The sequence below is a fragment of the Synchiropus splendidus genome, chromosome 10 (genome assembly GCF_027744825.2).
Source record: "Synchiropus splendidus isolate RoL2022-P1 chromosome 10, RoL_Sspl_1.0, whole genome shotgun sequence".
Classification (NCBI taxonomy): domain Eukaryota; kingdom Metazoa; phylum Chordata; class Actinopteri; order Syngnathiformes; family Callionymidae; genus Synchiropus; species Synchiropus splendidus.
In genome coordinates, this window is record NC_071343.1 from 3,087,807 (window position 1) to 3,107,860 (window position 20,054).

At 50.5% G+C, this 20,054-nt stretch overlaps 2 protein-coding genes across 2 annotated transcripts; both read left to right on the forward strand.

Moving 5' to 3' along the window:
- Positions 1-2,024: 2,024 nt before the first annotated feature.
- Positions 2,025-10,830, forward strand: chn1 (chimerin 1). The gene is made up of 7 exons (XM_053878228.1): positions 2,025-2,520; positions 3,989-4,073; positions 7,352-7,525; positions 8,027-8,104; positions 8,321-8,458; positions 9,611-9,716; positions 9,782-10,830. The coding sequence occupies exons 1-7, from the start codon at positions 2,284-2,286 to the stop codon at positions 9,951-9,953; spliced, it is 990 nt and encodes a 329-aa protein (XP_053734203.1). The 5' UTR covers positions 2,025-2,283; the 3' UTR covers positions 9,954-10,830.
- Positions 10,831-12,954: 2,124 nt separating this feature from the next.
- Positions 12,955-19,995, forward strand: LOC128765750 (acetylcholine receptor subunit alpha). Its single transcript, XM_053876778.1, has 9 exons — positions 12,955-13,042; positions 13,379-13,521; positions 13,590-13,634; positions 15,391-15,500; positions 15,809-16,004; positions 16,928-17,165; positions 18,573-18,796; positions 19,564-19,800; positions 19,867-19,995. Exons 1-9 carry the CDS (start codon positions 12,955-12,957, stop codon positions 19,993-19,995), a joined length of 1,410 nt encoding a protein of 469 aa, XP_053732753.1.
- Positions 19,996-20,054: the final 59 nt, after the last annotated feature.

Sequence of the window (20,054 nt, forward strand, 5' to 3'; positions counted from 1 at the left end):
GTGATCAGGCTCCCCTCCGGGCTCAGGCTCTCTCTTCTCCCTGGGCTTGGTGTTCTGATCTGATACTGGTCTGACTGCACCACGGGTCGCTCCAACTCTGCTGCTCTTCAAAGCCTCCGTCTCTGACTTCTGTCTGAAACCTGCGGAGCTGGTGCTGAAGTCAGACACCATGGTTCTGTAATGGCTGCAAAATGAACAGTCAGAGGCTTTGTCCAGCAAAGACGCAGTTAAACTCTTCAAATCTCTTCTCTCTTATTTCTCCCCTTTCAAGAAAGAAAATAGATTTAGCTCATTTAAAGATCTTCCATCTTGACAAAAAAAAAGTCTTAGGTTTGAGTGGATACAAGGTGTAGTGGAAGTGGGACATGAGAGCAGATAATTTGGTAGAAAAACATGTTTTTTGTGACAGAATGCTGATTTTCACATCACCCCATGCTGGTTTAAGACCTATCACTTCAAGTTTTGCCATTTTTTTAAGATCCAATTTTGTGTCTTTTTTTAAGCTATTTCAGTTTCAGTTCTTTTACAGCAGATTTTCCTTCCGACAACATAAAAACATTGTTTTCTACTGTATTCTGACTAAGATGACCTAGGTCAGAGCTGGGCAATTATATTAGATTCCTAAGGAGCCAGGTCATATATTGTGACCATTGAGGGAGGCTGTCAAGCCCAAAGAAAGGAGGGCAAGAGAAAATTGAAAATAAAAACAAGTCATGACATCATGTGTGATTATGAAATGACACTTTTAAAAATGTTGGTTTGTTGTGTTTTATTTAATTTAAACCACATTCCATTTGAAGATTCGCAAGTCTCACACATTTCAAAATCTACTTCAATTCTGATGTCGTTTAAGGGACAAGAACAAAAAGCAAAAAAAAAACAATGCACAAAACAAAAATGTAAGAGAAGATGTCAGTTTTATACTGTAGTTTTGCTCTGACTCCAGGTGGGCCACATAAATACAGTCAAAGGGCCGGATTTGGCCCCCAGGCCACACTTTGCCCAGGACTGACCTAGATAATCGAGTTGATAGCTTGATTAAGGCTGCATGTAGACGTTAGCTTCTCTGCGCTCATAAACCTTGTGAAGCTAGCAATTTCCCCACTGTATGTAAAAGGTAGGCAATGTTATCTAATCTAACCGAATAGTGAAGGGGTTGTGTTTGTGTAGCCAGGCGCTGTGTCGGTCCTCGAGTGTTGGTCTGTGTTCACAACTCGTGGATCGTCCTGTGGACGTGCAGAGTCAGTTATAAGTCAGTTATGAGTTAAAGGAAATTGGGGTCACAGGAGTTTTGGGACGCTAGCTGTGCCGCTAGCTAGCATTAGCTCTCAAGTGACCGTCAGCAATGCAGACAAAACTCACTGAAGAAAATGACGAGTTCTGCATTTTGAATTTTTTTTAAACAACCAAGTCTCAAACGCTTATTCTACGCTACGGAAGTAGCTCCCAATGAGCATTAGCCGATGATGTCACAGTTCTCCTGAGCAGCTTAATCTCTAGCCTGAGGGGGCAGTCGAGGTCATAGGACGAGTGATGATGGCGCTACAGGATTCTGGAGAGAGTGAAGTCAGAGTGTCTTCCTCAAAGCTGCTGCCCCCTTGACTTTCTACAAACTGAAAAGTTAGCAGTCGTGATGAACCAGCGTGTGACCCAGTGACCTCACCTCAGCCCTGCTCCTCCTGAGCCCATTGAGTCATTGAGAAGTGCCGAGTTTTGCTTAGAAACTCTGGGGCGCTTTACTTCAGCTGCTGCCCCCACGTCCTGATTCAACCCTGCAGTCTAGTCAGAGCATTGTGGGAAAATGTTTTCCCAAACTCTAACTTCCTGTCGCGCTACCTTTGTGTTGCAGCGCTCGTCTCATTCAGAAGCAGTTTCTGTGGCAACAGGGTTTTGAAAATAGCTCTCTCCAACGGACCTCCGCTGTCACACGTCTGCAGCCCACTCCTCAGCCATGACTCATTATCATCCCCCGGATGACAAATGGTGGGGGTGGGGGGAGCTGCGTGTCGCCATTGGCTGGTGGGCTCCGTCTAATCTGCGAGAGGCTCCGCCCCCTTCTCCTCCCCCTCCCTGTGACAGCATCCAAACACAGTGTGCTGCCTCTGCTCTGGGGAGAATCTCAGCTCTGCAGCGGCAGGAGAGGATTAGAGCATCACGTCGGCGTACAAGCTCCAGCAGAGAGCTCATCCTGATCCACCCCTCTGGGTCTCTCTCTCACGCTTCCCTTCAGTCTGACCCGGACCATGGAGCCGCTCACACTTTAAGCTGACCCACAGCTGAAGGATGCCGTCTAAAGAGTCGTGCGAGGACGAGAAGTCTCTGGTCCAGAAGCGAGAGGCCAACCAGGAGGAGATCTTGGCAGCAGCTCTGGGAATGAGGATGGGGCCACAGAAGCCCCCCGCTGCATTCTGGCAGCCGCTCAAGCTCTTCGCCTACTCACAGCTCACATCCCTGCTCCGCCGAGCCTCGCTGAAGGACAGCGACCGCACGCCCAGATCCCAGAAAGTCCACAACTTCAAGGTGAGGCGGGACGACTCTCTCAGTCTTGTATCGCCGGAGGGCTTCTTCTCACCCAGGTGGGTGGTCTGGTTCTCCTCGTCGGGGCACCAGATGGAGAGATTAGATTGGAAACACTGCTCTTAATGGGATTAAGGGAACTAAAACTGGTTCTACTTTTATTGCTGCTTTTGATCAGGACCCTGCTCCCAGAGTAAACATTTCACTGGGGCAGATTATCTGGCTAAATCCCTCAAATTCTCCTGCTAAATCAATCTCTGTGGCGTGAGTGCTGAAGGGGTTGTTTGGTGAGATGCTCGGGCTGCTGTTGACACCAGGCGGCGACCCCGGGGGGGCTCCTCAGGAGCCGCTCTGATTGGCCGCCCTGTTGTTACCTGCTGGCGTGGGAGATTCCCGACTCCATAAAAGGTCGACCAGGCCGTCCACACACACGAGTCGGACCTCACACACCTGGATCCTGGCATGGCTCAGCTCCTCTGACATGAGTATCCAGAAAACAAAGAGCAGTTTTAGTTCTCCTCAAATGGCTCCTGTGTCTGACTTCAGGAGAGTTGAGTGACAACTGTAAGTGAGAACACCGGGATTCAATCGCAGCAGAATAATCTGAGAGCAGTAAACTCTCAGGATCCTGGAGCAGGTCTGAAGAGACTGTAGTGTGACGTCATCACCGAGGATCAGCGTCAAAACAACCAGCCGTAAAAGAAGGATCCTCTGAGGTCACATGACGCAACGCGGTCCTTTTGTTGCGAGAGCTGAGCCAAGACCAGCGTTGCATCACCTCCTCTGGTCATGTGATTGTTGGAAGTGTCTTGGATTTGAGCCATTTTGAGGGGAAATGAACGGCGGCATTGTAACCTGCTGGAAGAGCCGAGGGGCCTCAGCGGGCCCCTGAGCGACCCTGTTCCCAACACAGACAACCATGTTGAGGACTTGTCTGTTTTGGAGCTCATTGTTCATGAATATTCATATGATAAGAGAGCTGTGGAATTCCATCAGTGGAGAGCAAATGTATTTAGAAATGTATATAAAATATCTGAGTTTACATCAGATTTTTTTTTTTTATTATTTCACATTTTTATTAGTTTCTTTTTAGTTTGGTTTTTAAATATCAATGATATCAATATCATCACATCACTATATTTTATAATTTCTGTCTATTTTACTCAATTTCCTGGAACACGTTTTCTCAACTCTATAGTTTATTTTACTTTTATCAAAATAATTTAAATCTTTTTTTTTTTCCAAAAAGTATAAAACATTGTGTCCACAGCAGTAATGACCACCACAGGAAACTGACTTCCGTCCTGTGAAGCAGCAGCTTCAGCAGTGTGGACTCTGCCGCCGCATTCATGGCCGCTTCTCTGTGTTTTACGAACTGAGCCATGAAGTGGCGTCTCTTCTGTGGCTCCTGAACCAAGCACACGCTCGCCGTGGTCTTCCACTCACTCTGATTTCCTCTCTTCTGCGGCAGGTCCACACGTTCCGGGGCCCTCACTGGTGTGAACACTGCGCCAGCTTCATGTGGGGACTGATGGCTCAGGGCCTGAAGTGTGCAGGTAAGTGAGCATCGCCGTCCGTGGGTCAGTTGGTTTCCAGAGCATCTGGAGCTGGATTACACCGCCCTCTAATCTCAAACTAGATTATGGTTTGTATCATAGACTTGATGATGCAATCAAACCTTTTTCTTTCACTGACCTACTTTCTGTCGTGGAGAAAACCAGCCGAGGGTCAGTGATGTGGTAGCTCACATCAGCACGGCAACAATGGCATTGCTGCTCTGGGGTTTCTATTGGTGGAGCGGACTCCCATCAGAATGTCAGAGTGGCGTCGCCGACAGCCGCGTGGGTTCGGTGCTCGGCGAAATCCCACAGCAACAAATCTTTATTATTGCAACTGGCATTCATCTAACCTGGCAACACGCAGCGCGAGGGCCATATTTGGCCCTTTGCTCGACCTTAGCTGGCCCCCTTGAGGTCAACGATGAAACAACAGAAACATTCTAGTGAGTTGTTTAAGCTTCTGTTCTTGTATGGATTTTCTCATGAAACGTTTTATTCCATATATTAATAATTATAAAAATCTCCTTCAGAAGATTTTTTTTTCCTTCAGAATGTTATATATTCATATAAATATCTAACATTTAATTCTACATACAAATCAGAATAAAATTCAAATGAAAGTATTAAAATATAAAAATACAATAATAATAATAATAATAGAATAATTATGTGTTATATTTTCATTTTAATTTTGCATTTCAAGTTTTAATTAATACTTAACATTTTTTATGCCTGCAGAATCTATTTTTGCTGTTATTTATTGATTTATAATGAATATTTTCAAAACAAGAATAGTTTTTTAAAACAGCTAATGTGAAAGTGATGAAATCTAATCACTCATATTGTAAAGCATCGTTATAGTGTTTATATTCAGGCTTCTTTTTCTTATTTTCAACACAGAAAACTCCCAGGAAACGTCTGTCGTAAACTCAGTTGACAGCTTCTGCAAGTCTGAACAGAAAATGAATCGCCTGATTTGCACAGCAACATAATCAATGCTTCCATTTTCCCTCTCATTTTTTATCGATTCAGTTTCACTTTCAATTGCCTCCTGTCTGTGAGCCGCTCTTTGATGATGCGTCTTTGATGTTTAATTGATGAAACAAAGTGTGTCACAGTGAGCAGCGGGAGTTCCGGGCTGAATAATGGATGCAGTGAATTTCAAATCCATTTCGGAGACCGTCTTCGCCTGCTCCGACATTCCTCCGTTGTGGAGCGCTGCCTCCTCGAATCTAGGGCAGCAAAAGTCTCACATGATCACCATATTTGCATACCAAAAACAAAAATCCCCCCCACACACACACACACCTCCCCCCCTCCACCTCCGTTCTTCTTTCTTCCTGAGTGTGTGAGCTGTTTTCGGCTGGGAGCCACGATCCCGCCCCGTTTCCGAGCTTGTTGTGCCACATCAGCCCCCCCCCAGCCTCATCCCATCACTGGCATGAAGGAAAACAAAGCTGGCATGTCTCTGTAATGAGCTGGGAGCGTGGAAGAAAGAGCTTCTTCATTTCCACACTTCAGTTCCGCCGAAGTGACGCTCGCACGGCCGGATCAAAACAAACCACCCGGAGTCTTTCATGCTCAGCGTGATGGAGGACGTGAGTGTCCAGTAACCTGCCTCCTCGCCATAGCAACAGAGAGTCTGCTGACGCGGCGCAGTCTCCGGGGGTCCCCGGGGAACCTTGGCCCGACCACACCTGGGACCAGCGGACCACCGTATCTCATCAGACACGGCTGTTGACAGGTCGTCCTCTCAGCCTCGCGCTCTTAAGAGAATAATCTCTTTAGGTAATTACATTTCTGCAGCGAGGCTTGTAAACGTGGGGCGCACGGGTCCCCCGGGGCCCGCCTTCATCACAATAACCTCCTGCAGGAGAAGAGCAGCCACAGTGAAACAGGAGCTGTGTGATGAAAGCCTCCCCACGTTTCAAGAGGCTGGCAGATCTGAGAAACGCCGTCCCATTTAGAGCTGGGAAAGTGGGTCTTGTGAAGCCTGCAGCCCATGAGTTGCCGCTTCCAGAGCCTTTTGTGTGGGAGCCCGAGCCGGAGGAAGAATGGAGCAGCCGCGGCGCCATCCCTCCTCCGGGCCACTGTTTCCAAATCCCTGCCACAAAGCAGCGCTGGAGTGCTGGGCTCTATCTGCCCGCCGCAGGAGAGGAGGCTCCCCCACAAGGTGAATCCTGCCCTCGAACGGCCGGGCCCTTGGCGGCGTGTGGGGCCGGCTTGACTGCAATATGCTCGCTGAACACCAGACAACAACAAAGCCGCTCATTACCGCGCAGGCCTGTGAATTATTCATGCGGCGGCTCCTTTATTGTCTTTTTACTGCGCGCCGGCTTGGGAGGTGATGATGATGATGCTGCTGCTGCTCAAGGTGAAGTCAATGTCGCGTGGCGTAGAGGAGCTCTGAAGTGGGAAGCTTCCCGTCGCAGTCACTCAGCTGCAGGGGTGTTTCCAGGTCGATGGTGTGGTTCCCTCAGATCCATCCGTCCGTTGCTAGGACTGGCTGAACCAAGACCACGGTTCTGAGCTGTTCTTCACAGAGGAGTCGGACGCCTGCTGCTCTCCAGCAACATCACTGGACTTTCTGAGGGGCTGAGCCAGTCTGTGGGCTGCCCTCACTCTGCTCACCACACTGCCGAGCAGTGATTCTCAACCAGAGGGCTGGGGCCCCTGGTTGGGCCGCGAGCGCCTCCTAGAGGGCCACTAAAGGTTTTTTGTTTTACACCTTTTGGACATGAGAACCGCGAGACGCTCAGTTTTAATACATGAGCCATGTATGGTGGCAGTAGTGTGTAATTATATTGACTTGGCAGCTGCAAATCTGTGATCGTTACCAACTATGGAGAAGTTTTGTAAAGACAAAATAAATGATCAAAAAGTTGAAGGACCTCAGCAACCTTGACTCCAGTTGCTCTGGTCCTGCTTCTCATCCATTTAGGCTCCTTAGAAGGATGGAATGTCTTCCTGAAGAGAGGAGCCTGTGTCATGGTCGTGGTGAAGGTAGAGCTGAGCCAGAAGGCTCTCCATTTACTCACTTCCTGTTCTCCTCTCCAGTAGAATGAGAAGACCTGGGTTTCTTAGACATGGTCACCTAGAAGGGGCTCAACATAGAGCGGCTCTGTGATGCTAGGAGAAGCGAGGGGTTCTTTTCTACCGCTGCTGCCCCCGAAACCCGATCTCACATAGACAGAGCAACAGACGAAGTTAGCATCAGAGCTAAGCCTAGCGCTCTGAACAACCTGAACCCAACCGGCCGTCTCTTTCTCCTCCAGACTGCGGCATGAACGTCCACCGGCAGTGTAGCGCTCTGGTGCCCGACGACTGCAAACCCAACCTGAGACACATCCGGAAGGTCTACAGCTGCGACCTGACCACGCTGGTCCAGGCCTGCAACACGGCCAGACCCATGGTGGTGGACATGTGCATCCGCGAGATCGAGTCCAGAGGTCAGTCCCGCGTTGATGCTGATGTTTCCCTGCGCCGTGACCGCCTCAACGTCTTCAATCTCCGTGACAAATGTGATTACTCTGAAGAGAAAATGTCATTTTAGGATGGAATTAAAGCTCGGCGTGGATTATATCTCCAGAGAATATAATCTAATAGAAAGAAATGAGAAACACCATTGTCTGCTCGATGATCAGACAGAGAGCGACACTCGAAGAGGAAGAGACAAAGAGGCAGATTATTTCTCGTCTCGTAGCAGTTTGCTAATTGAACAGCTAATCTGCTCCAGATTACGCCCCGTCCTGCTCATCGCTCAACTCTCTGGACTGTGACCAAAACCTCGTTACACTGCCTCCTAATAGACGTCAGAGATTGATTTATTTCCCCATTCATTTGCCCAGCGGAGCAGAAAACAGTGCTGTGAGATTGTTCTGAATTCCTCTTGCAAATCCAAGGTCGGCTGATTGAAACGGACGGGTCTGTGCTCCGTGTTTCTCCTGCAGGACTCAAGTCGGAGGGTCTCTACCGAGTGTCTGGATTCAGCGATTCAGTGGAGGAAGTCAAGACGGCCTTCGACAAAGGTTTGTGTTTCCGTTTAGACTAGTGACACATTTGTGGAGGATTAGCGTCTGTCCTTGCGAGGGGCGCTCATCCATGACAGAGTGTCGGCTCACTCTGCCAGCACAAGAGGGCCACGGCCAGTCCAGGAGTTGGGGGACGTCAGGATGAAGCAGGGCGGGGGGTGACGGTGCTCGACCTTGGCCTCCATCTGATGGTCTCTCTCACTGTCCACGCAGCCGGAGAGAAGACCGACATCACCGTCAAAGCCTACGAGGACATCAACATCATCACCGGCGCCCTCAAGCTCTATCTCAGGGACCTGCCTGTTCCCATCATCTCCTACGACGCCTACCCTCGCCTCATCGAGGCTGCCAGTAAGTCAACCACGCCGGTCCACACCTGACTGTTGCAGTGCATTATGGGATGGATGACAGAAAGACGAGGCCCGGGAGCCTTGACTTATAGGGCTGATCATCTGGAATCACCTCAGTGAGAGTCAGTTATTTCTCTCTTCCCCTGGGAGGCCGAGCCAGAACTGGCTGGTCTAGTCAGGTACCTTCATGGCAGGGACCTCCCACCTTGCTCACTGAAGCCAGCTGTGAGGCACCGCCTCTCTGCTGCCCTCTACAGGTCAAGATTCCAGTCAGTCGAGGGCAGAGGAGGGCAGTTACATTTCCTGAAGGGCCACATTAGAAACTGTAACTGTTGTGAGGGGCCATCATCAAAAGAAAGACAGCAGTGACTACAAAACATGATGAAAATATCCAAAATATATGCCGAAATAACAAGGACAAAATAAAGGTGAAAAGATTGAATGTTAGTAAGGATATTAAGAAGTGTACATATGCCATGAAACCTATTGAAATATAAAATGTTATATGAATTTAATTGGAATATAAATCAGCATGGACCAGCCATTCAAGATATAAAGATATAAAGGCAATTTATTTCAAAATATATTTTCAATATTCTTTCAATGTATTTTGAGGAACATTAAAACACACAAAAGCCAGAAGATGGCTTTAAATAAAAGAGGATGTGAGCGTGGAGAGGTCCAAGGACCTCTGTGTGGGATGGCCATGCCCTCCTGGCTTGGTGAGTGAAAGGCAGTCAAGTGGAGCCCTCACTGGTGGATGCACTCACAAGAAAGGGGCGGAGCCTGAGAGGTGTGCAGAGGAAGACGTGGTTGATGCTGAAGACCTCTCCCCGGTCGAACATCCGACTTGGAACCGCTGACCCGAGGCCCACTTCCTGCCCCACATTCTTTTAAAGCTTTGCATGAAAATTTGATGAAACGGACCAAAAGCCTTTTCCAACATGAATAAAACAGGTTGGTCAGCAACTCGAGGCCCAGGGGCCTGAACTGTCCCGCCTGCAGACAGTATGGGACCAGCCTCATAAGTCACTTGGATGAGTCGCACTCCCGGTACCATAATGCACTGCAGCAGTTCCACTGAACTGGAGCCACTGCAGCCTGTGACCGGTGCCCCTTAGCCCAACCTCTTCACCTCCCTCCTTCCTCTCAGAACTCTCAGACCCGGAGAAGAAGCTGGAGGCCTTCCGCGAGTCCCTGGCTCTGTTGCCGCCGTCCCACAGCGAAACCCTCAAGTATCTGATGGCTCATCTCAAAAGGTGAGTCGGCATTCCCGGCCACACGCCTCCCAAAGAGAGTGACCCCCGGCTGTCCGACGTTTCAGGGTCACGCAGAACGAGAAGTTCAACCTGATGAGCGCCGAGAACCTGGCCATCGTCTTCGGCCCCACCCTCATGCGGGCCCCCAGCTGTGACGCCATGACGGCACTGAACGACATCCGCTACCAGAGGCAAGTGGTGGAGGTGCTGATCAAGCACGAGGACGTGCTCTTCTGAGGAGGAGCTCTGAACCTGCTTCTGTGGAGGAGAGCTTTTTCCCCCCCAGATGCTCGGCCGGTCTCCTCTCAGGCACCCGGTGTGGATGATCCATCCTCGTATTCCTCGTCTCCCCATTTTTGTCGGGGGATCTCCAGGAGCTGACGGACCAGCATGCACGGTGCCAGGCGTCATGTGACCCAGCATGTGGAGAGAGAGTAGTCTGTAGTTCGAGTCCAGCTCCCTGCCGCACATTTCTTTCTGTGAAACTTGGAAACGCTGGATGTTTACAATAAGCTACTGATATTTTGGCCACTTTTTACGATGCTGTATTTTTTCAACAGTTTTTAAATGTTAGTGGGCCGAGCCTTTGTAACTCTCCCGTCGGATCTTAACATTTTCACTGTGCTTAGACGCGGCGTCGATTGTGACCTTCGTTTTTTAATGTTTTGTATAAAACCTGTGCATGACCACTTTAATTTATTCAACTTCTTTTTGAGGACAATAAATGTATGTTTCGACCATCAGCTGCTCTCTGTCTCCGAACGCCTCCACGTTCATCCCTGATCCGGCCTCAGTCGCATCTGACTCCTGAGTCTCGATGGCAGTGGCCACTTGTGTCCTGTGAAGCTGCTCATCGCGGTCATCTCCACCCTGCCTGCACTCTCTTCTTCACCTCCTTCAACTCTGTCCACGCTTGACCCTTGTTCTCTACCGCTACTTCCTCTGATACTTCCGCCTTACTCTCACCACAAAACTTGGCAGAAGCTGAGATTGTCAGGGTCAAAGGTCACGAGTGGCAGTTTTCTTAGTGGAATGTTCCGCTTTGATGTCACAGCTTGAAAACGGTTCGAGGTAAAGGCAGACTGTCAATGAGAAATGTCTTCAGAGTTTGGGGTGGAAGTGAGTTCACTCATCCAATGCGTATAGTATGACGTCACCTGGCGGCGACTTTAGTGAATTACATAATGTCCATAGATGCTCATGTGACCAACAGTGACTCTCCTCATCTCCCAAGCAGCACGGCTGATGACTCTGCATCATCACCATTGTTATACCCCAACACTTTGGTAGAGACACCCCCTGAAATGTAGCTCAAATTAAAGCTACAGGTGTCCGCCATCTGCTGGTGTAAAGTAGTAGCTACACCAGGCTCCGTATTTGCAGCTTGCCTTGTTTAAAGGGAGCGATGCTGCGGTTGCAGCTTGGCAACTGTGGAACTGTGGTCGAGAACCGAGGTACCACTGTATGTTTTTAAATCAGAATAAGGGTTTGTCCTTCAGAGGGTGGAAGAGTCGAGGCTGGGGTCAGTCACAGGACGCCTCTGCTGGTTTGGGGTCATGGGAGGAAACCACACAAGCACGGCAGAACGCACAAACTAGACACTCACTAGATCCTGCTGAAATACCAAAAGCTGCCATTGAAGTCGTAAACACTGTCGTATAAATGTTGACGTAAACCTGGGCACGACATGACAAACTGAAAAAAAACCTCGGCAGTAGAACGGCACACAGTTGCCAAGTGAGCGGCGAGTCAGGAGTGACTGACTTATAAATAGGAAACACCGACATATGAGCGATTAAAGGTGGGATATGAATGATAAATACTGTCATATAAATGCTTAGAACTGCGGTGTAATTGGTTGAAATGTAAACGTCAGTGTTTAAAAGCTGTCAAATGTTGGAGTCTGGATCAGGAGGCTCAGGTTCCTCACGTCTCACCGGGCTGTCCAGCTCACATCAGCTCCAGTTAGCGGGAGCCAGACTCCACTTTTCTGGTGATAAAATTGGATTTCCATCCGAGCGTTCAGCCTCCGCCCCCCCCGTGTTCCCGCCCATCTTCTGCGTCCATTGTACTAATAAAGGTATGGAGCTTCCTGCCTCCGCATCAGATAAGAGCGGCGCCTGCTCTGACTCGCTGTAATGAGCTGTGATGCATGAGATAACCAGCTCCATCAGGATGACACCTCCCCCCCAAACCCCCAAATACATGTGCGCCTGGCCCCCAGACTCACGGAGGAGCAGGTTGGTCTGGCCCCGGGCCGGTGCTTGACTCGCACTGAGCCAGTAAGTGTCACGATTAACGCTGGACGGAACCCAGCGCTGCCATCTGGGACCAGCGGTTCAGCCGAGCAGAAGCAACGACGTCCTGTCCGTGTCAGTCCGGGGGAGCTGAAGGGGGCGGGGCCTAATCAATCGTTGCCAAAAATGCTCATTTGCCGCTAAGTGAGACGGATGAGGTCGGCGCTCCAGCGGCCCGCTGACTGAAGGCGGCGGCCATGAGAGGAAATTGAGTTGCCTGACCCGAGGAGGGGGCGGGGCGGAACACCTGCCACCCAGAAGCGCTCCATGAACAATAACGGTGAGCGAAACAGCGGCCATTTTTCATCCCGCCTCAGGTCTGCGGATGATTGACAGCTCTCCTCGCGGGGCTCCACCAACCCTCAGAAATTAAAAGGACTTGGAACCCGAGTCGGCTTCTCCAAGCCCTGAAGCTGACCTCAGCAGAGGAACCCACACAAGTGAGGGGTCCCGCAACAGCGAGGCGCCGGCCCGCGTCTCCCTCTGACTCCCGAGTCTCTAAATATCCGACCTCTCACATCCCCCCGTCTGTGTTCTCAGCCTCCTCTTCATCCTCATGAGTCCGTGCAACCTGTCGCTCACGAGCCGCTCAAGTTCACGGCGGTGTATTTCTGTGCGGCATGTTGATCTTCCCACCGTGGAGGAGGAATGTGGTCCTCTCAGATGACACGACGGGCCGCCCTCTCGTCCGCTGCCGCACACAGACAGCACTCGGTCATGAGGGCGGGCCGGCGCTGACAGAACCTTTTGGCAGGGTCCAACGTGTGAGGCTGGTTTCTGCGGCTGGGAAAAATGCCCCACCACACGCTCATCTTCTTCCTTCTCCTGCTCGCCGGTAAGACACTTTTCTGTTTGAAGAGAGGCAGTTCTGCATCCTGCGTTTCTGAGCCGTGCATCAACATGAACCTGAATCGCTGTGTAGCCTGCTGTTAAACGCAAGAATGAATTCCCAAAAACTAAAGGACAGGAGCAAAGATGAGGCGTTGAAAGACACGTACATCTTAGTAGCTGAGATTCTTTTTGACGTGAGTGAGTCATATGGAAAAAAACTAACATTAATATTTGTTGAAACACTTTATCAGTGAAATATGATACATGTTTTTAAACTCTCATCTCCAACTCTTGTCCAAGTCTCACATTAACACATTGTTCTTAATCGACCTTGCTCCCAAGGTCGTCTATAAGTTGAAAGGGGTTCCGGTCACTGGCACCACTGAAATAACTCCCCCCGAGTTGGCGCTCCTGCGTGCGTCTGATGCCCTGACTTTGACTGACAGTTTGCATTGTCTCCGCCTCGGTGCTAATTGAATCCGTCGTGGCGGCGGCGGACGCTCCCTGAAGGCAACGCGCTTGTGTTTGTTCCAGACTCCGTGTGCGGCTCCACCACCGAGAGCCAGCTGGTGAAGACCCTCTTCACCGGCTACAACAAGGTGGTGCGGCCCGTCAATGACTTCAAGGACCCAGTGGTGGTCACCGTGGGGCTCCAGCTGATCCAGCTCATAAGCGTGGTGAGTCCCGCCGAGCCGCCCCCACCCGGCCCCCGCCAGCCACTGAGCGCTGTGGTCTGCCTCCGCAGGACGAGGTCAACCAGATCGTGAGCAGCAACGTGCGGCTGAAGCAGGTGAGCTGTGTTTGGTGGATCTGCCCCGGGGCCTCCTCCTATGAGTCTCTCTCTAATGCCATGCTTCTACCGAGCGCCTGGGGTCGGTTTGGATCGAGTACACGGGGCGTCTTTCGCCGAAGAGTCCAATTGTGACGGTGGCCATTGTTGTTAGCAAGCGTGAATAAAAACAGTGCACCTATTAGCCACAACCTGAGCAGGAATGCTAACGCTTCAGATGCCACATTGACCGAAGCGATGGCGCGTCAGGATGCTACAGCCTTGACCCCTCTCCCTTTAAAGGGCAGCGCCCTCAGTGGGCGGGCCTGAAGACAAGACGACCCAGGTCGAACCTACCCGGACCGTTTGGTGGAAACACGGCATCAGGTGTCTGTCTTTGTTTGTTTGCTTATGAAAGGCAGAGTGGGTTAGTGTTGCAGTCCAGACTGTGTTGAGACGGATCATCCAGACACCAGGACACTGAGGGCCGTCGACCGAGTCAGGACCAGGACTGAGACCGAGTCCCATTTATTCCAGGAAAAAATCTCCAGTTCTTGATTTATTTTTGGAAAAATGTTCTTTTGCAGTCAGAAATGAGTGTCTCCATGGCCTGTCTGGTCCGGGTCTTGGTCTCACCCATGTCGTTGGTCTTGGGATGAATTCCGCTTCCTTCCTGAATCCTCAACCTCCAAAATGCCACGATTCTCAGGAGCAAAACTCAGGAGAGTAGCTTGCTCTATTTTGAGATTCGACGGCACCTACCTTAGGACTGGGAGATCCCCAGACTACCCAGAATGCTTTGCGTATTTTCAGCCAATAATAAAGCGGCGTCCAAAGCGGCAACGAAAGCAAACTACAGTTGTGTTCTTTGTTAAAGGAGATATAAATATTACGACAACCTTTGTATTATCTTAGTTCACGGCCCGGTTATGCATTAATATACCTCACAGGAAATTGACTTTTATTTCACTTTTGTCAATCCTCTTCTTCTGAACTGACAGAGTGAACGCTGCTTTTGCCTGATGCTGCCCACCACAGTCCGAGGACGTATCTGCATTTAAGGGGCCTCCCATAAGTCACACTTGGTTTTGGGGGCTGAAGTTGAGTGTTAGTTTGCGCTTGGCAGAGTAGGGATGGGCGATAACTCATGGTACACGATGTACCGCCAAAGACCATCTCCACAGACTTGGGGCTCATGATCGAACTGGAAAATCAAGTCAGGATGAGCGGGGCAGAATGGAGGCCACTGGAGTGGAGGAGCGCGAGGCGGCAGCGATGCAGCGGCGCGTGGCCTGACGGATGCAGAAGGCACGGCAGAGCGCTTCGCTGTCGGGGGAGGCATGTGACCAATGACCGGCATTAACCTGGGAATGCACATATTGCCATTCCAAGGAGCCGATGCTTAAATGTCACGGTCAGCGTGCAGCCGGCCGGGAGCCCCCCACCCCCTGCACCCCCCGACAGCTGCGACATGTATGGAGGCCCTGCTGAAACACTCATCACCTCATTGGCTTGATGGATTCCACGAATCAAAGATCGAGGATTACACAGAGAGTTTAGCGCGATTTAAATGAGTCGGCAGGGAGAATTAGCCCATTTGAATATAAAAGGAGGTGAAAATTTCAAAAATAAGATGGACGAATTATGGAAGAATAGTCATTATTTTCCTGCATTTATTTTGGTTGGACTGGTGGTTTCCCAACTCCCGGCTGTTTCCCTCCTCCCTGGGAGGTTTGTCCTTCCTGAGTCTCCTCCAGCTTCTGCTCTCTTGTTCCAGCAATGGAAAGACGTGAACCTGCAGTGGAACCCTGCGGATTACGGCGGCATCAAAAAGATCCGAGTTCCCTCCACTGACATTTGGCGGCCCGACCTGGTCCTCTACAACAAGTATGTTTGTAGGGCGACTGTTTTCTTCCGATGCAGGAGCAGGAACCCCCTATGTGGTGTTTTCACACTTTCCTGAAGCGGTTTGCCGTGTGTGAGCTCAGATTTCGTCATTCTAAATCTGGCCTCTTTACAGGCGCCCCTCATCCCCCTCTCGGAAACATACACACACATCATATGTCTTGCATTCTTGCCTGGCAACCGCCGTGCCACACACGGGGGGGGGCGGGTGATCCGAGCAGCCGCGTCCTCGGGCGCTGGCGTCGCCTCACGTTAGCGCTTCACTTGTTGACGCTGCTTCTCTCCACCAGTGCTGACGGAGACTTCGCCATCGTTCACGAGACCAAGGTCCTGCTGGAGCACACCGGCATGATCACCTGGAACCCACCAGCCATCTTCAAGAGCTACTGCGAGATCACCGTGCTGCACTTCCCCTTCGACCTCCAGAACTGCAGCATGAAGCTGGGCACCTGGACCTACGACGGAAAGCTGGTCGTCGTGAATCCTGTAATCCTCACTGGGTGGTTTTAGCACAGAGGACACCGCTGATGTTGTGATGGACAGACTCACAGATGAGGCCAGGGAGGACTCTGATGTTTGCTGATGACATGGTGATCTGCTGTGAGAGTTAGGAGGAGGGGAGGAGAGATGAGGGAGAGGAAACAGTTCAAGGTCAACCATCCAGCAACAGACTGAGATGATGGAAGCGGAGAAGAGAGTGCAGTCACCAAGTCAGTCACAAAGATATTCATCAGTGAAGGCCACCAGATGGCGCTGTTGGCTGTAAAGAGTTTATACTAGACAATTTGAGTATAATAACAACTCAACCAACAGTGCCATCTAGTGACCCCTGAACATCAGGACCCTGTTTCATGGAACCTCATTGACCCATCACTAGCATGAATAGCTACTAGCTCTACAGTGATGGAGTAGACGAGGCAAGGGAGGAGCCTCTGTGGATGATGATGTCGGCTGATGACATGGTGATCTATAGAGATATAACACGTGGGAGGAGGAGAGAAGAAGAGGGAGCTGAGGGAGTGAAAACAATGTTTAGGGTCAGTCATCTGAGTGATGAAGAAGAGAGTGCTGCCGGGTGGAGAAGACTGTGATGTCAGGGCGGAACAGTAGAGGACTCTGTCATGATGTATAGAGACTCAGGAGTCAAAGTCAGAAGAGTCGTCGATGAAGATACTGAGGTTGTTGGGAGTGACTACAGAGACGCTCTTGAGATGTCCATGATGAAGGCATGAGTCGGACGATCCAGAGAGGTGGAGGTCCTTAAACATGACTCATCATGACTCATCACTGTGCCCACGTAAACTGAGGCAGTTTGAATAGAGGCATCAGAAGTTTATATTTCCACCAGTAGAATGAGTGGTTTGTCCATCGGGCTGCGTGTCATGTGACTCCCCCGTCTGCGTCTCCAGGACAGCGACCGCCCGGATCTCAGCCACTTCATGGAGAGCGGCGAGTGGGTGATGAAGGACTTCCGGAGCTGGAAGCACTGGGTCTACTACGCCTGCTGCCCGGACACGCCCTACCTGGACATCACCTACCACTTCCTCATGCTGCGGCTGCCGCTCTACTTCATCGTCAACGTCATCATCCCCTGCATGCTCTTCTCCTTCCTCACCGGCCTGGTCTTCTACCTCCCCACCGACTCTGGTACGTCCAGGCGCCTCACCTTCACTTCCCAGGTGGCTCTTTACCAAAAGCATAAACAAAAGTTTCTAGGGACTTTAAAGAGTTCATTACGATTAATTCATTACAAAAACAACATGTTAAAATATTTAATCCCATTTAATCCTTTTAATTTAACTGAACAGTTTGCTCTCCAGACAACAGGGAACCTTTGTCAGTGCAGGAGTTCCTGCTCCACTGATCCCACTGATGCACCAGACACGTGGCAGCTAGGATGAGAACAACAACAACAAACATGGAGGAATCCTCCCTGAACCAAAGCAAACAAAAGCTTCTGTTTGCTTTGGTTCAGGGAAGTTTGTCACTACACAATGACCAGGGTTTCCACCACTCTGAATGGACTTGAAATTCTTATAAAATTGAAATTGTTATTTAAAAGAGCTTCAGTTGAAATAAGGTGATATAAAAACTTGAATATAGCCAACATGGTGGTTTATTGTGCTGTTTTCAAACTGATGCAAAAGAAACAATATTTTGTTGTTTAAATGTCTGTATGGCTCCATCACTTGATTCAGTAATATACCAAATTCACGAGGCCAACTGAGGTGTGATCTACAGTGGGTCTGCCCCGGGGCCTCCTCACCTCACGAGGTCTGAGTCTGAGACACCTCAGCTGACTGCGATCACCGCGGAGGCGCTACTTTGAGTCTCTTCCAGGAGGTCACCCACCTCCAAAGTGGAGAAAGATGGTCCAGTGGGGACGTTACACCCAACCTGGCTCCTGACTGCCGTTTCAGCTTGGCCCCAGTCCACCTCTGACCCCCGGCAGCTCCGCACTCCTCGTCTGAGGTCGGAAGGTCGGGGAACCGGAGGAGCTTGTTTTAAATCGTGTGGCTCCAGAGACGTAGCATCAGCTGCATGGTCATTAGTCTCCACTCAGCATCCCAGCCTGTCGGCCCCGCTCCTGCTCTGGAGGTCTGCCTCATTACCCAGAGTCCCTCTGTACCGTCGAGTGTGGAAGCCTCGGCTGTCATGTTTTATACATCACTGGAGGCTGATTCTGACATGGCGGCTGACAGCAGCCGAGTCAGGAGGAGAGACTGCAGCCAGAAGCCGCCGCTGCTTCACAGCTCGGCTGAACTGGTTTATCAGGGACCTCAGGGTTTGCAAGGTCCTTCCTCTGTCTGTGGAGGTTTGGCTCTTCCTGCAGCTCCCTCCCTGGTAAATCCAACAATAAAACTCACGTCGCACCAGCATCATGTCATCCAGGAGCGACTCAGAGATGGACCTCCAGTCTTCATCTCCTCAGGAAGCCTCCTCAGAGCTCAACAGGGAGGAGGTCCGGGGGCAGATCCAGGGAACAACAAGATCTTTCTTTGACCTGACATCGCTCAGAGGTTGCGCTCTGAAGACTGACCTGTGCTCCCTCAGGTGAGAAGATGACCCTCAGCATCTCCGTCCTGCTCTCCCTGACCGTCTTCCTGCTGGTCATCGTGGAGCTCATCCCCTCCACCTCCAGCGCCGTTCCCCTCATCGGGAAGTACATGCTCTTCACCATGGTCTTCGTCATCGCCTCCATCATCATCACCGTCATCGTCATCAACACCCACCATCGCTCCCCGAGCACTCACACCATGCCCGAGTGGGTCCGCAAGGTGAGGGGGCAACTTCCACTTGGAGCCATACCGCCATCTAGCGGCCAGAGCTGGTAGCGCCCACGCAACAATGCCGTTGTTACTTTGTTCTCTATTATATTCTTTAATTCTTACTTTATTGTGAGGAATATTTAGTGAATGAAGTCGCTACCGCACAGAGTTGATCTGTAGAGAACTTATAAACAAAACCATGAGTCCTGTGCATAGGTGATTACACGACTAAAACAGTTACAAAATAGTTACTGAATAATGAAACATTACTGTTTTCATTTAAAACTGTAACGAAACTAAAGATATATTACACAATTACAAAGAAAACTGGAAGTAAAGTGGCCCATTAGACCAGCCATGCACTTGGATAAGAGCCTGAGTGTGAATGTGCATTTTAACGGAGGTTTAGGTTGAAATATTGTATGTATTTTCACTTCCTGGCTTGGTCACTGCTGAACTGTTGAGTAACTAGTGATGGAGTCACCTCCCGAGTCATTCGGGTCATCAACTGCTTCAGAACTTTGAGCTCTTGGACTTTACCCAAACCAGCAGCTGAGGAGCACAGCAGGTCGACTTCATCTTGTCCAGTTTGTGGAGGATCTTCAGATGTAAAAGCTCTCAGAGCATCTTCTGCTGAGGTCGAGTGAAGGCCTCTCCAGGATGGACCTCCTCCCAGCTGAACACCAGAGGAGACCTCCTGATCATTCCAACTGAAGCCTTGGACTATATGATGCTGGACCTGAGGAGTCCCTCATGGAGGTCTGTTGTCCCGGCAGGTCTTCATCGAAACCATTCCAAACATCATGTTCTTCTCGACCATGAAGCGGCCCAGCAAGGAGAAGCAGACCAAGACCATCTACAGCGCCGACTTTGACATCTCCGACATCTCCGGCAACAAGGTCACGGCCGTCCCCTACCAGTCGCCCATCCTCAAAAACCCCGACGTCCACAGCGCCATCGAAGGAGTCAAGTACATCGCCGAGACCATGAAGTCGGATGAGGAGTCCAACAACGTAACTCCAGCTCTCCGACTCTGGGATCACGGGCCGGTGCGCTGACGCTGTCCTCTCTGTGTCCAGGCTGCCGAGGAGTGGAAGTTTGTCGCCATGGTGCTGGACCACATCCTGCTGTGCGTCTTCATGGCCGTGTGTCTCATCGGGACCTTGGGGGTGTTTGCAGGGCGCCTCATTGAGCTGAGCATGCTGTGAGCCCCGCCTCCAGCATCCTGCCGTCCACCTGCGTTTCCTCTCCTATCTTTTTTAATGCT

Bases quoted from the DNA above. Each gene is read 5' to 3' on its own strand.
- chn1 (XM_053878228.1), top strand. From the start codon at position 2,284: ATGCCGTCTAAAGAGTCGTGCGAGGACGAGAAGTCTCTGGTCCAGAAG. The intron at 4,074-7,351 runs GTAAGTGAGCAT...TTTCTCCTCCAG, and splicing joins TCAGGGCCTGAAGTGTGCAG to ACTGCGGCATGAACGTCCAC. The intron at 9,717-9,781 runs GTGAGTCGGCAT...CCGACGTTTCAG, and splicing joins CTGATGGCTCATCTCAAAAG to GGTCACGCAGAACGAGAAGT.
- LOC128765750 (XM_053876778.1), top strand. From the start codon at position 12,955: ATGAATTCCCAAAAACTAAAGGACAGGAGCAAAGATGAGGCGTTGAAA. The intron at 16,005-16,927 runs GTAATCCTCACT...CTGCGTCTCCAG, and splicing joins AGCTGGTCGTCGTGAATCCT to GACAGCGACCGCCCGGATCT. The intron at 17,166-18,572 runs GTACGTCCAGGC...GTGCTCCCTCAG, and splicing joins CTACCTCCCCACCGACTCTG to GTGAGAAGATGACCCTCAGC.